General features: G+C 41.5%; 1 protein-coding gene across 14 annotated transcripts in view; it reads left to right on the top strand.

Moving 5' to 3' along the window:
• The window catches only part of celf5a (cugbp, Elav-like family member 5a), a 235,816-nt gene that overhangs the window by 188,324 nt on the left and 35,317 nt on the right, over window positions 1-12,175 (top strand). For 11 of the 14 annotated variants that reach the window (XM_055016591.1, XM_055016596.1, XM_055016593.1 and 8 more), the window contains exons 4-5: window positions 8,469-8,597; window positions 11,610-11,689. In XM_055016591.1, the coding sequence (XP_054872566.1) occupies window positions 8,469-8,597; window positions 11,610-11,689 (209 nt within the window). The remainder of the gene's footprint in view (window positions 1-8,468; window positions 8,598-11,609; window positions 11,690-12,175) is intronic. The other 3 variants (XM_055016603.1, XM_055016584.1, XM_055016609.1) reach the window with 1 other exon arrangement.

Here is a 12,175-nt window from a genome sequence, read left to right as displayed (position 1 = left end):
GTAGGAGATGGGAGGTGGGGGTTGGTTGAGGGGGCTGGCCAAGGGGGTGTGTCCAATGTTACCCTCATGAATCAGTGTCAGTGGAGCGATGAGAAAATAATTAAGAAACAGGCTAGCGCTGTGTTAAATACTGCCAAAGGTAAAAGGCCCATTCTAGTGTGTAGAAACACAATCTGGATGGGAAAGAAGAATGGCAATAAATGGGATAGAAGAAAATGTGGGAGAGAAAAATCCATAACATAACGGATGCCAAAATGCCCTTCAGATGGCATTATGAAGGGAGACAATATAAATAGCGCTGCCATATTGTAAATGTTTATATACAGTAGCTACGTATGCACGTTGCACAGCACTTTCAGGATTTATGACCGCAGCCGTAATGCACTGAAGTCGACACAAAGCTGTGAGTAATATTTCACATTTGTTATCATATTGAGTGTAAATTTGCTGAGACGTATATGGTGAAGATAAAATATTTTGAGCAATTTCTCCCTCTATTCTCCTCTCAGCGGCTGTGTTCTGAGGTGGGAGTGTAAGCTGTCAGCTGGGCGCTGAGCTAACTGTAACTGTACAGAAAAGCTGGCTGGAGCACACAAAGCAACCAATGCGCACCAACAGTTATACTTACACACCTCAGAGATTTTACATGGAGCATTTAGAGAAGGGAGAACGAAGTCAGAGGCCTGTAATTGTATGTTCAAGGCTTCCAGCAGGGCCAAGATGCAGCTGAAATCCCCCAGCCAGCAGCAACCGAACAGAGCAGCCATTAGATCGCACTGATGCATAAAATCTGTTCTTTGGAGAATATTGAGTGACATACAGGAGGTCCTGCTTGTGCTGTATGTGCATTTTGTGTGTTTATATGTGGGTACAAACATGTGTGTGCACGTGGCTGAGCACATACAGATGTGTGGGTGAGTCTTTTATGTGTCATATGTAATATCCATCATCGTTTCTGCCAGCGGCACAGAATGAATTCATGATCACTGGTCTCCAAATCCCCTCTGAGATGGAATCGACTCAGTTGGTGTGCGTGGAGGACATGTGTATGGTTGGAATGCAGAAGCTCGCTTCCTTTGAGGCTGCTGTTCAGTAACACATTACAGTTTGATCTTAAGCTCTTTGGCCTGATTAACACGCTATAGGGCTTGTGATGCAACAGTTACCAACCACAACCTCCCACTCACTGCAGAGAGTCAGTTTGTTTGTAGAACATGTTTTGCATTTTAACACCATATATTTATTTGTATACTGTATGGCATCAAATACACATGCTATGTATGTTCCTGCATGTGTGCATGTTGATATTGTTGATATAGTTGTTTGTATTTGCAAGCTGCCACATTTTCTCTTAGATAGCCTGTTTGCGTGTTTCCATCATTTTATGGATGCCTCGTGTGCCGTTTCCCACATGTCTGCTGTGTATGTATATATAAGCGACTTTGTGTCTGTGTGTTTATGTGTACTTACATGTATGTGAAGGCAGTGAGGCGGAATCCATCCCAGAGGAGTTCTTACTGAGAGATGCACTGTTTCTGCAGCATTACTATCACGGCCTTGCATTCACGGCTGTGTGGCATTTTTACTTATGGTTTTTATGGGCTGCAGCTGAGCTGCCAATGAGCAGCCTTGACACCAAAATGATGAAACTATGACATGAAATCAAGCTAGTGTCACCATAGGTGCCGCTACAGTTGGAGAAGCAGGTCTCTGTAGCTACTTTTAAAGGGGAACATGTCAAAGTTGAAATATAGACTGAATATGTGGATAACATGGCTGTGAGTTTTATGGGCGACCAGGGCGAGCATCTCAATGAAATATAGTATGTTTAACATTCATATATAATTAAGTTGTCAGTCATTTCTATGTTTCATTCTTTATTCACTTATATATGTTTCAATGGAAGTGTGGAAATTGCACATCAGGGAGCACTGGGTTTGATGGCTTTTTGGTGGGAACTACATTATTGTTTCCTTTGCAGTGCTGTTTCCAAGCAACATCTCTGAAGTTGTGAGGGAAACAGCGCTAATAAGCTACCTCATTAGGGTGGGTGCATGGTAGGCCGTACAGTTTGTGCTGTCAACTCAGTGGGTTAGCATGCAAACTTCAAAAGACAGCTGCAGATACAATGCATACACACAGGAGTGCTAATTTACTTTAGGAACTGGTAAACAAACTATTCCATCAACCCACATTTCTTTGTTAGCTGAAGGTATGCTGGCGAAACCTACTAACTGGATTGTGTCTGAAGTGGCTCCAGCGTTATGACAAAATATGTGGCCATCCTCTCTCTGGTGATAATGCAGCACATAAAAGGCTCATTATTCAGGAGTTAATTTGGCAGGGTTTTCTCACCCTACAGCGGTGCCAAACCTCAGACTGCCTCCCTCGTCGGTCTCTGCCACTCCTATCGCTGATCCTTCCTTCACATAGGATGCCCTCAGCACACCTATGCACAGCAGGCTGCATGTGCTCCTATGTGCTGCACATGCACACATCCATACACACCATCTCATTAATGCCAACACAACCCTAGTTAGATCCCTATATGTAATAAATTGGATTAAATTCCACTGGCTAAGCACTGTGATCTCTTAGAGTTAATTAATTTCATTCCATTCTGTCTGTTTTTTATGCTTGAACACATGCTGACACTGTTATTGTGTGGCATCCTGCTCATTGGAGAAGTATAATAGGCTTGTGAAGGAGGGAGAGGAAGCCACAATGTTTGGTATTCCTGCTACAAAGTGATTTTGATTCTTTCTCTCTTTTGACAAGAATGTATGCTACAGTAGCTAGCTCTAATACGGTGGATCCTTCCCCTCCACAGCCTTCTCTGCAGCCCTTATCTTCCCTTCCAAATGAGAAAACCTGGATGGCTTCTCAGGGCCCCTGTTTCTGCCTGGATGCTATCTCATTTGGTTTTAATATATTTATCCATTCGTTATTGTTCCCTTTTATCGGCCAGCTAATATTGTTCATAATTTGTCCTTATCTGCAAGCCTGACAGTCAAATTTACACTCCGGCTCAGCAGACAGATGGAGAAATGACCCTTTCCAACCCCTCCTTCCCTAACTCCTCTCCTCCCTTCATTCATCTCCTCTTCTCCAAACTCCAATGAAACATGACTGACAGCCGGCTGTATAAGTAGTTGTCATAGCAACCTTCCCATCCTTCTGACAAGTACTTTTTCTCTATAGCACACACTCTCCCTCTGTCACAATATCTCCCTCCATCCCCGCTCCTTTGCTTTTCGCAATGATTGAAAAAGAGACAGACGGCGAAGGGAAATTTGAAAACCAGAGAGCACCTAAAGCAGTTGGTAGCTTTCCTTCCACCCTTCACCCCCCATTCCCGTCCCTCCCCTTCTCAGTTTCCTTTGCTTTCCACATCCTCCCCACCACTGACAATGATTTACCAACTCCAGTGGTGTAGCTCTTTCATCCATCCTGGCTTATCAAGGACTGCAGGACTGTATGCACAGCAACTTACAGTACGAGCACATCGTTCTCTCTCTCCCACACATTCACTCCTCCCCTCTCTCTCTCTGCTCATTCTTTCTCCACATCTCTGCTTCCCTTGACTCTAAATTTTTTTTTCTCTTTCTCTTGTTGCTCCAAAAAACCTCCCATTCTGCCCCATTTCTATTCAATAAGTCTCAGTTCACTGTCAAAATCCTCAGCAGTCTGCGGTATAATCACTGAACATACTGTAATAAGTCTCCAGTATGTAGTGGACTGTGCTGCAGATGGTGTATGTGTGAGATCCTTCAAACTTGCAGTGGAAATAAATACAAGACAAGGTGTTGTGCACATGCATAAAGAAGGAATTACCGAGCCATTGTTTGTCATGTGAGTGCTGCATTGGTCAGCTTCTGGCGTGAAGAATTGAGATATGAAATGTTACCGATTTGATTTGCTTTAGCGCAGCAATGCCGAGGCACAACACACTTACACTGAAAAGCTTATATTGATTAGAAAGGCTTCAAATGAACCCAGAAATCTTCAATATGTAGAACCAGGGCGCATACTGCCAATTCTGGATTTTAATTCCCAATGCATTTATTCCAAACAAGCATCTGTTTAGTAACTCGGAGTAAATTAAACATGATTGGGGGGGGGGCGGGGGTAAATTTCAGGACACCAGTTGTGTGTCACAATGAAGTTACATACAGTACACTGCCAGTGAGCTGTAAATGTGTCTTATTGCCAGCGTGCAGCACAGTGAATTTTCTGGTGGTTATTGGACCCCTGAATAATTTAAGTAGTCATAATTCATCTTAAATACTATGGAGTGGAGTGGAGCTAATTTTGGATAATATTCCTGTGGGCTAGACTGCGTTATGATGTAAACAAACAAACAAAAAGAAACAACTGATATTTTATTGTCTTATTTTTTATTAGTCTGTACAATAGAGACCATTTTCAGTGAGTAAAAAGCTGCAGCAGAAGGATGAGGCAAACAGAAAATATCATTTAACACCTTTCCAAATTGTGGAATGTTTCAGTGTTGTTTGTGACTGAAAGTACAACAACAACAAAAAAAATAAAAGTCTGTTTGAGACATTCTTCACATAATGACTTGAGCTAAATGGTGCAGTTCAAGGTAACATGCTATGAAGAATTGATTGTAATCTATGCAGAGATAATCAAACATTTAAGTGTGATTAAATTAGATGCCAACTAATGCTGGATTTTTGGACCTTTTGTCAAAAATTTCAGTCTTACTATATCAGCCAATATTGTTTATACACATATACTACCGTTCAAAAGTATGATTTTTAAAGGAATATCTCCATAGTGGTACAGAGGAACATTTCCAGCAACCATCACTCCTGTGTTCTAATGCTACATTGTGTTAGCTAATGGTGCTGAAAGGCTCATTGATGATTAGAAAACCTTTGTGCAGTTATGTTAGCACATGGACAAAAGTGGGAGTTTTCATGGAAAACACGGAATTGTCTGGGTATTGAAAACCGAACTGATAGGGTTATTGTTTATTTACTTTCTAGAAAATGTAACAAACTAATTTTGCTTTTGCTTAATGGTCCAGTTCAAAGGAACATTCCATGAGGAGGACATTGTATTTTATGCAGAAATTTTAATTTAAAATTGAACTCTGATCAAATTAGACGATGTTGTGATATTAAGAGAGGAAAATGATAACATCACAGATAATTTACTTTCCGTAAATGTTTTACACAAACTAGTTAGCAGCTTTGTGTAAAGTCACTGCTCGACTCTGCATTACTGACTGCCCAGCTATGAGTCTTACTCTGCTACATGTGCTGCACAGTGCTGAGAGTTTTGTAGAGAATGAAGTCAGAATGCACTCTGCTGGACAAACTGTGTAATGACACCATTTCTAAATAACCTCTAGGATTCCTGTCTACATTATGTTCTATGGGGGAAAAAAAATTTCATAAAGGCCCATATCAGACAACGATCAGACAACGTATAAGCCAATACCACTATATCCAGGCTGTACAAATAGCAGATCAAGGATGATTTTTACCGAACTACTGCAAAGACTGAATTCAGCTGAGAATGATCCAGCAAATCCAAGTTTGTGGATTCACAGTGAAGATTTCTGTTAGTGGTTGCTGTACAATTAAATATATGACAGAATAAAGATCCAGTTGAGAATCAGTTTAAAATGGCTATTTTTTTGGAGATTTTTTTTCTTTTTGCTTCAGTTTAGATGAGCATCATATATATATATATATATATATATATATATATATATATATATATATATATATATATATATATATATATATATATATATATATATATATATATATATATATATATATATATATATATATGCAGCTTTACACTGCAGAAACCAGACGAAGCAGGATTATATGTGGTGTGTTGCAGCTCGTAGTGCTGCAGTGGTCACTAAGCCAGCAATTAGCAGCACTTGCAGCTAGCAGCAGCTTAGCAATTAGCAGCAAAACGGATCAAATAAGGAAGCCTGCGAGGGTTGTGGTTGGTGGATTGTAGTTAGCAGTATTCATTTGGTTAAGGTGATGAAGAAAAGCGGATATTCTGCAGTTACAAGATAGCGAACAGCGGGACATACACTGTGTGTATCCTATGTGTGTGGTCATGGTGGGAGAGCTGCCATCTCTAATCCGCCTAGTTTCTGCATGCAGTTTTTTTTCTCTCTCCCTCCCTTTGTCCCTCCTTCACTCCTTGTTTTCCTCCCCTGTCAAATATGTGTAAATGACTGTAGGTGTTTTGCACTCTGTTTGTGTCTGTTTGCACACTGCCTGTGCTGCCGTGTTGTAGATAAATGAGATAATGTTTCTATTGGCGATGAACACAAGACCTGAATTCCCAAGGGAGCATTTGAGTTGAGAGCAGCCGGAGCAGAATCCTAGACGGTGGAACAGATCTCCTAGATGATCTGTTTTCATGCATTGTTAGCTTGTTTTCAAAGCACATTTACGTTCCAGAACATACACTCCATCTCTGCCTCAGCCGCCGATGACGAAGACCTTCTAAATGCTGTACAAAATAAATTTCATATAATGTCACACCTTTTTGTACGTTGCAGTGGCTTCCTGCATATGCCTCAGATTAGTGTGTGAGGCTTTTGTGTTGCTCACTGTGAGCCAATATTACACAGGCATGTGATATATAATGGCCAATGATCCTTTTATACTTCAAGTCCTATAAATATTATTCCATTCAGCTGGAAGTGACTTGCCAGTTAGAAATCTTTATGCTGAAGGGTGGATGCAGAGTCGTATTTTAAGACGTGCCACATGTAAGCTGTTAACTGTGTGATCGTTGGAGTGCAGCTCATATGAAACTGAGAAAGGTCATGCATTAAGTCCGTACTTGTCAGACCCCCATTACCTGCATGAAGAGGGAAGTTACAGCTAAAGTAAGAACAGGAAGGTTTCTGTGTGTGCCTCTCTGGCTGTACACTGTATACAGGACTGTATGCGAGATGTGGTCCAGCGGCATTCAGGGAAATTTGTGCCCAACCCCCAACCTTGACTCATCTCCCCTATCCAACCTCAGAATTTATATTCTCCCTCCAGCAAAAGGAAGGACCATCTTGGCCTTTCATTTTCCAGTTCAGGGCTTTTCCTTTTTTTTGTAGATAAATGCTCTCCAATCCACCCTGACAGATGTCACATTGCATCACTTCCATTTTGATACATAGCCTCTGATCCTGCCACTTGCAATAAGGAGCCAGCACCAGGGACGCCCCTCCCTAGACAACGCTCTGACACGAGTGATTATTTTAAAGGTGCATCATTGGTAGTGCTGAGTGCTGAAACCCTAGCTGGGTGCCATGTCCACATACACTCTTTGGCTGTGCCCACTGCAGGAATGTGGGTATCGGCTTGTGTCTGGATCAGGGAACGACAACAACACGACACACTCGGTAGCCGTCACGGGTCACCCTGACGCTGGGCAATACCTCTGGCAGCGATTTTGTGCTGCTCTCAACCTCTTCACAGCAGCGGCCGCTAGTCCTGTCTCTCACTGAGTCTCCCCACTGTCACTTCACAGGTCAGAGTTGGAGAAACAATCTGTATAAAGGGAAGGTTTTAGTGCTTCTGCTGCCAGCAGAGACGCGCTGCACTGTAGCATTAATCATACAGGGCCAGAGTACATCAGTAAACACAGTGTGTCAGGTCAAGGTAAAGATCAGATCCCACAGCATTTAACAGGACTCAATAGCATGCTGGCTATCTATTGGAAAGTCAGCGTTATTCATGGCATGTCTCCCAGCCTTCGTTGCTCGCTGGAGAGACAAGCCATTGTTCACTGAAGAGTACGCTGAAATATTTCTCCAGCTACACAAAAAACACTGGATCAGCAGCAATTAGTAGAGTAAGAGAGAGATAAAGAGAGGAAGCGAAGGGAGGGAGGCAATTGAAAAAGAATGTGTGGGGGGGTGGAATGTAGAATCAGCGAGAGAAAAAGGAAAAGCAGAAAAGAGAGAGGGAAGAGAGAGATGAATACAGGGGGAGGAAAGAGTGAGAGAACTTCCAGCCAGTACAGTTTGGTGTGTAGGAGGCTGGAGCTGCCTGGAGCCCCTCATGCTTTTAAAGGACCAAAGACTCGCTCATTGTCTTGGGTCTCTGTGGCTGAGTGTGTGTGCATGTGAGAAACCTCTTCATTAGTCTACACTTTCTCTTCTTTCCTCTACTTTCGCCCTGACCACTGACTTACCCCCAGAAGCTACAGAATATGTGCTCATATGGGACCAAACCCACTTAAACTGGAGATTTAAAATGATCAGTCCTGGAAAGGAGGGAATACAATGTGACTCGAGCCCAACTTGCACGAAATACACTAGACACCTACTGTACTCTGTGAAAAAGAGACCAACAGTCGCCATGTATCACTGCTGTTTCTTCTCAAACCGGTCTCATAATTGAGGTCAAAGTTATAATGTCGCCTTTTGTTTGTTTTCTTGTCTGTTGTTTTTGTTCCAGAAGACAGGAAGTTGTTTGTGGGGATGCTGAACAAACAACAGACCGAGGAGGATGTTTACCGTCTCTTCGAACCCTACGGAGTCATCGAGGAGTGCACGGTCCTAAGAGGTCCTGACGGAAACAGCAAAGGTGGGAACCAGGATACAGTTGTCAGTGTTATTTAGGTCGCTGACAGAGAAGTGACAGTGTGTCTGTGTGTCATAAGCATCAGATATAGGTCAAGTAGTGCGTTAATTACACCCATTTGAACTGTATGATGTTTGATGTGCTAGACAGTTACTGGCAGTGACAAAAAAATTGCACTCTCCATGACTTAAATATCCCAAAAGTCATGGAATAGCCAAGTATTTTTTAACGGATATTGTTATTTTAGAAACAATGAACCCTCCAATAGTCTTAAAATCTTATAATTTGTTATATAATAATGTATATATATATATATGTTTGTGGTTGTTGTTTTTAAGTGAGACAGGAATGTTTTTGGGTAAATATAGGGATGGTGTTTGATAAAATCCAAAAGCCAGAACAAAAAAATCTGCATTTACATGTTAGCCACCAGCAAACCAGCACACCCTCTGTTATCAGCAGCTGTAATCCCATCAGATACAGCAATGATTTGCAAGTTTAAAATGCTGAGTTTGCCATTGCAAACTGTTTTTCAGCATATTTTTCTTTTTTTTTTTAAAAAAAAAGAGAGAGAAAGACACTCTCCATGTTTCCTTTCCTTCACTGCCCTCATTATTTTTACAGTAGTAATCGGAAGCATTTTTTCCCCCTGTGGATGTACTGTTGGCCCTTTACTGTAACTCAGGCAGGTACTGTAGTGTTGATACCTTGCAGGCCTCTTTAAGATAGCCAAAACTTTTCGGAGACATCAATTCCCCCTGACATGCAGCAAAGAGCAAAGGGACTGGTGGTTTTTCATGTCTCTAAAGCCTATTTCCCAGCCAGCACTTATGGAAATTGTTGTGGAATTATATCTAAGGGGGTTTGAAGCCAGAGCATTCTGACTGCAGTGGTTTGGAGGAGGAGAAGGGAAAGATGGATGTCAAAACAATTCTAGAGTCCCCACTGTGAGGAAGGGGATAGCCAAGGGAAGCTGTACTCTTCTTTGTGGCTCTGTAATATTTGTGCTCCATCTGAGTCTGGGCTAAAACACTCTGCTCCAAAGACTACTATCATATTCATCTGTCTGCTAATGGGTGTCTGTAGTGGTTGGTGGTGTGTCTTTGATATTTTTTAGTATTATATCAAATAAGATATGTCAAAAAGTAAGGCATTGCTGTCATCTGCTGCAAAATCTGTAGCCATCACAGAATCCTATTTGTACAGAATTAGTGCAACACTGTAATTACTGGAAATCTGAATGTGTATGCACTCAAGCTGCTGCACAATTAGTTTAATAGTTAAAAAAAAGAAAACTCTTTGGTTTATTTCAAAAGAGGTTCATGCAATGAAGTAAGAGTATACAAAAAACTCTAGAAAAGCATTCAAAAAGTGGCAGAATTTGTTAAGAAAACCCTTGTATAACAGCTCAGACTAGCACAAGCACATGCACATGATTACAATGTGCAAAAATAGCCAAGCTAAAAGTTAGCATTTATTGAACATTTGGTTTCAAACAGGATTCAAACGCAGCTCTGCTGAGTGAAAGTCTAACCCACAACATCCAGCTCCCCCTGTGGAGACTTTGTTACTATTTGTATTACCTCAGCTGATCTGTGTAAAAGCCTGCTGATTGGCTAGAAAGTCGAGCCCATGATAGGAGACTTTAAATCCTGAAAATGGAGCCAAAAGGAGGTGCAGAAGTCTAGTTTCCTACTTCCTACCACTTGAATTACAACATGCTGAAAGATTACTGCTGAGTTTTTGCCCAGTGACGCCAGAAAAATGCTGCCTACCCCAGCTTTAAAAGGCTGATTACAATGGTATATACTTTGTACTACTGTAGCAAAGTCCTTGTACAGGTCATCACGAGCTCGAGCTCTTTTCTATCCATATCTCAATAGGGGGCAGTGGTTTGACAGCTGAATGGGCATCTTGATCGGCTGGTGTCCACGGGGGTAAGCCCATTAACAGAGGAAGAATGGCAGGGCGCCTGGGTCAAGCAGGATAAGTGATAAGAAGAATAAAGTATGAGAGATTAAATAAGAAAAAAAGGAAAGTTAAAATGAAATGAAATTAGGTGAAATAGGGTATAATTATAAGAGGACATGGTGGCTCGTGGATAGTCGTGCTTCTTCACTGCAACAGACCCACATTCAGTCCTCGCGGTGTAAAGACTCGGGTGTTGTCTCAGTTCACTTTGGTTTCTTATGCCCTCTTCAATTTCGATAAACTCACTCCAGAGATGCGCAAGAGCAGCGGACTGGGTACCATTATCGCACATGCATCATTGAGAAAGTGCGTTAATTTGTTTTGTAATAGATGGTCATGCGTCCCAGAGGTCTCTTCCTCCCACGCCATACATCCAGGAATACATCTGGATAAAAACAGTAAAGGGATATAGTGTAATTAATATTTTCAACCAGTTATTGTTACTGCTTATGTAATCAAATTTGGGAGTGGACCATCGCGGTTAATTCTAGAAGACACAGGGACATCGTATTAGTGAAAATTATATCTGCATATTGAATAGTAGTGCTATAGTCCTTCCGGTATTCCTTACATACATTACAACAAACAGTGCTGGTTCTGTGGCTTCTGGCATTTGATCCAATATTCACAAAGTATCGATCCGAACTTCTCGCTGAGGGAACAATGAAGTGTGCCGAGTTCTCGAAGGGGTTTCTATTTAAGTTTAGCCGCTTTAGCTAGTATTTAATATGCACAGACAGGCATGTGGTGCTAAATAGCATGCTTTTCTGCTTCATCAGTGCAATCTTTAGCCTGCAGCTTCTGCCTGCTTGTCTGCCTGCCTAATGCCTGGAGTGGAGCAGCCTGCTGTGTAGTGAAAGCCTCTCGCTGCACAGTGATTTCTGTGGTGTCAGATGCAATTCAACATCTTTTATCAGTATACCGTAGCCTTTTAAATACTCACTCGATTGAATACTTTTATGTATATTTATATTTATATGTGTGTATACTGTGTGTGTGTTTGTGTTTTCCTGTGTGCATGTGTGTGCTGTGCATCTCTTCCAGGTTGCGCCTTCGTTAAGTTCTCCACACATACTGAGGCTCAGTCTGCAATCAGTGCCCTCCACGGCAGCCAGACCATGCCAGTGAGTACACCTTTCTCCCTTAAGTACAAAATCACAGAAACACATACACAACCTGCAGCTTTCATAGCACACACAACTACAACACAACAGTTAGGTGCAATCTTTTGATTTAGAGCTCTTCAACTTACCGTAACTTCAAGGTTCTAATCGACTTACAGGAAGTACAACCGTCCTCATAAATATCCCGGCTTTAAAAACAGATACAACCAGAAATATCCTTGTGTCTCTTTAATTAACATGGTTCCTTTAAAAAAAAAAATCCTAATCTAATTTCCACATAAAACTGTTTAGAGTGATAATTGAATTTTGGGTGAGTCATCAATCAGTAGTTCTGCTTGCATAATCAGTGAATATAACTCCAGAGTGAGATTACATTTGCTCGTTATGTAAGCACACTGTGTCCTCTGAATTCTCTCTGCATTGGATTTACTACGAGCACAAAAAGCTGTACTGCTCATTTGTATGTGTCTCTGGTTTAGGCATGGT

The sequence above is a fragment of the Amphiprion ocellaris genome, chromosome 2 (assembly GCF_022539595.1).
Source record: "Amphiprion ocellaris isolate individual 3 ecotype Okinawa chromosome 2, ASM2253959v1, whole genome shotgun sequence".
Taxonomy (NCBI): Eukaryota; Metazoa; Chordata; class Actinopteri; family Pomacentridae; genus Amphiprion; species Amphiprion ocellaris.
The sequence above is the reverse complement of the archived record's forward strand: the minus strand, read 5'-3'. Positions and strand labels throughout refer to the sequence as shown.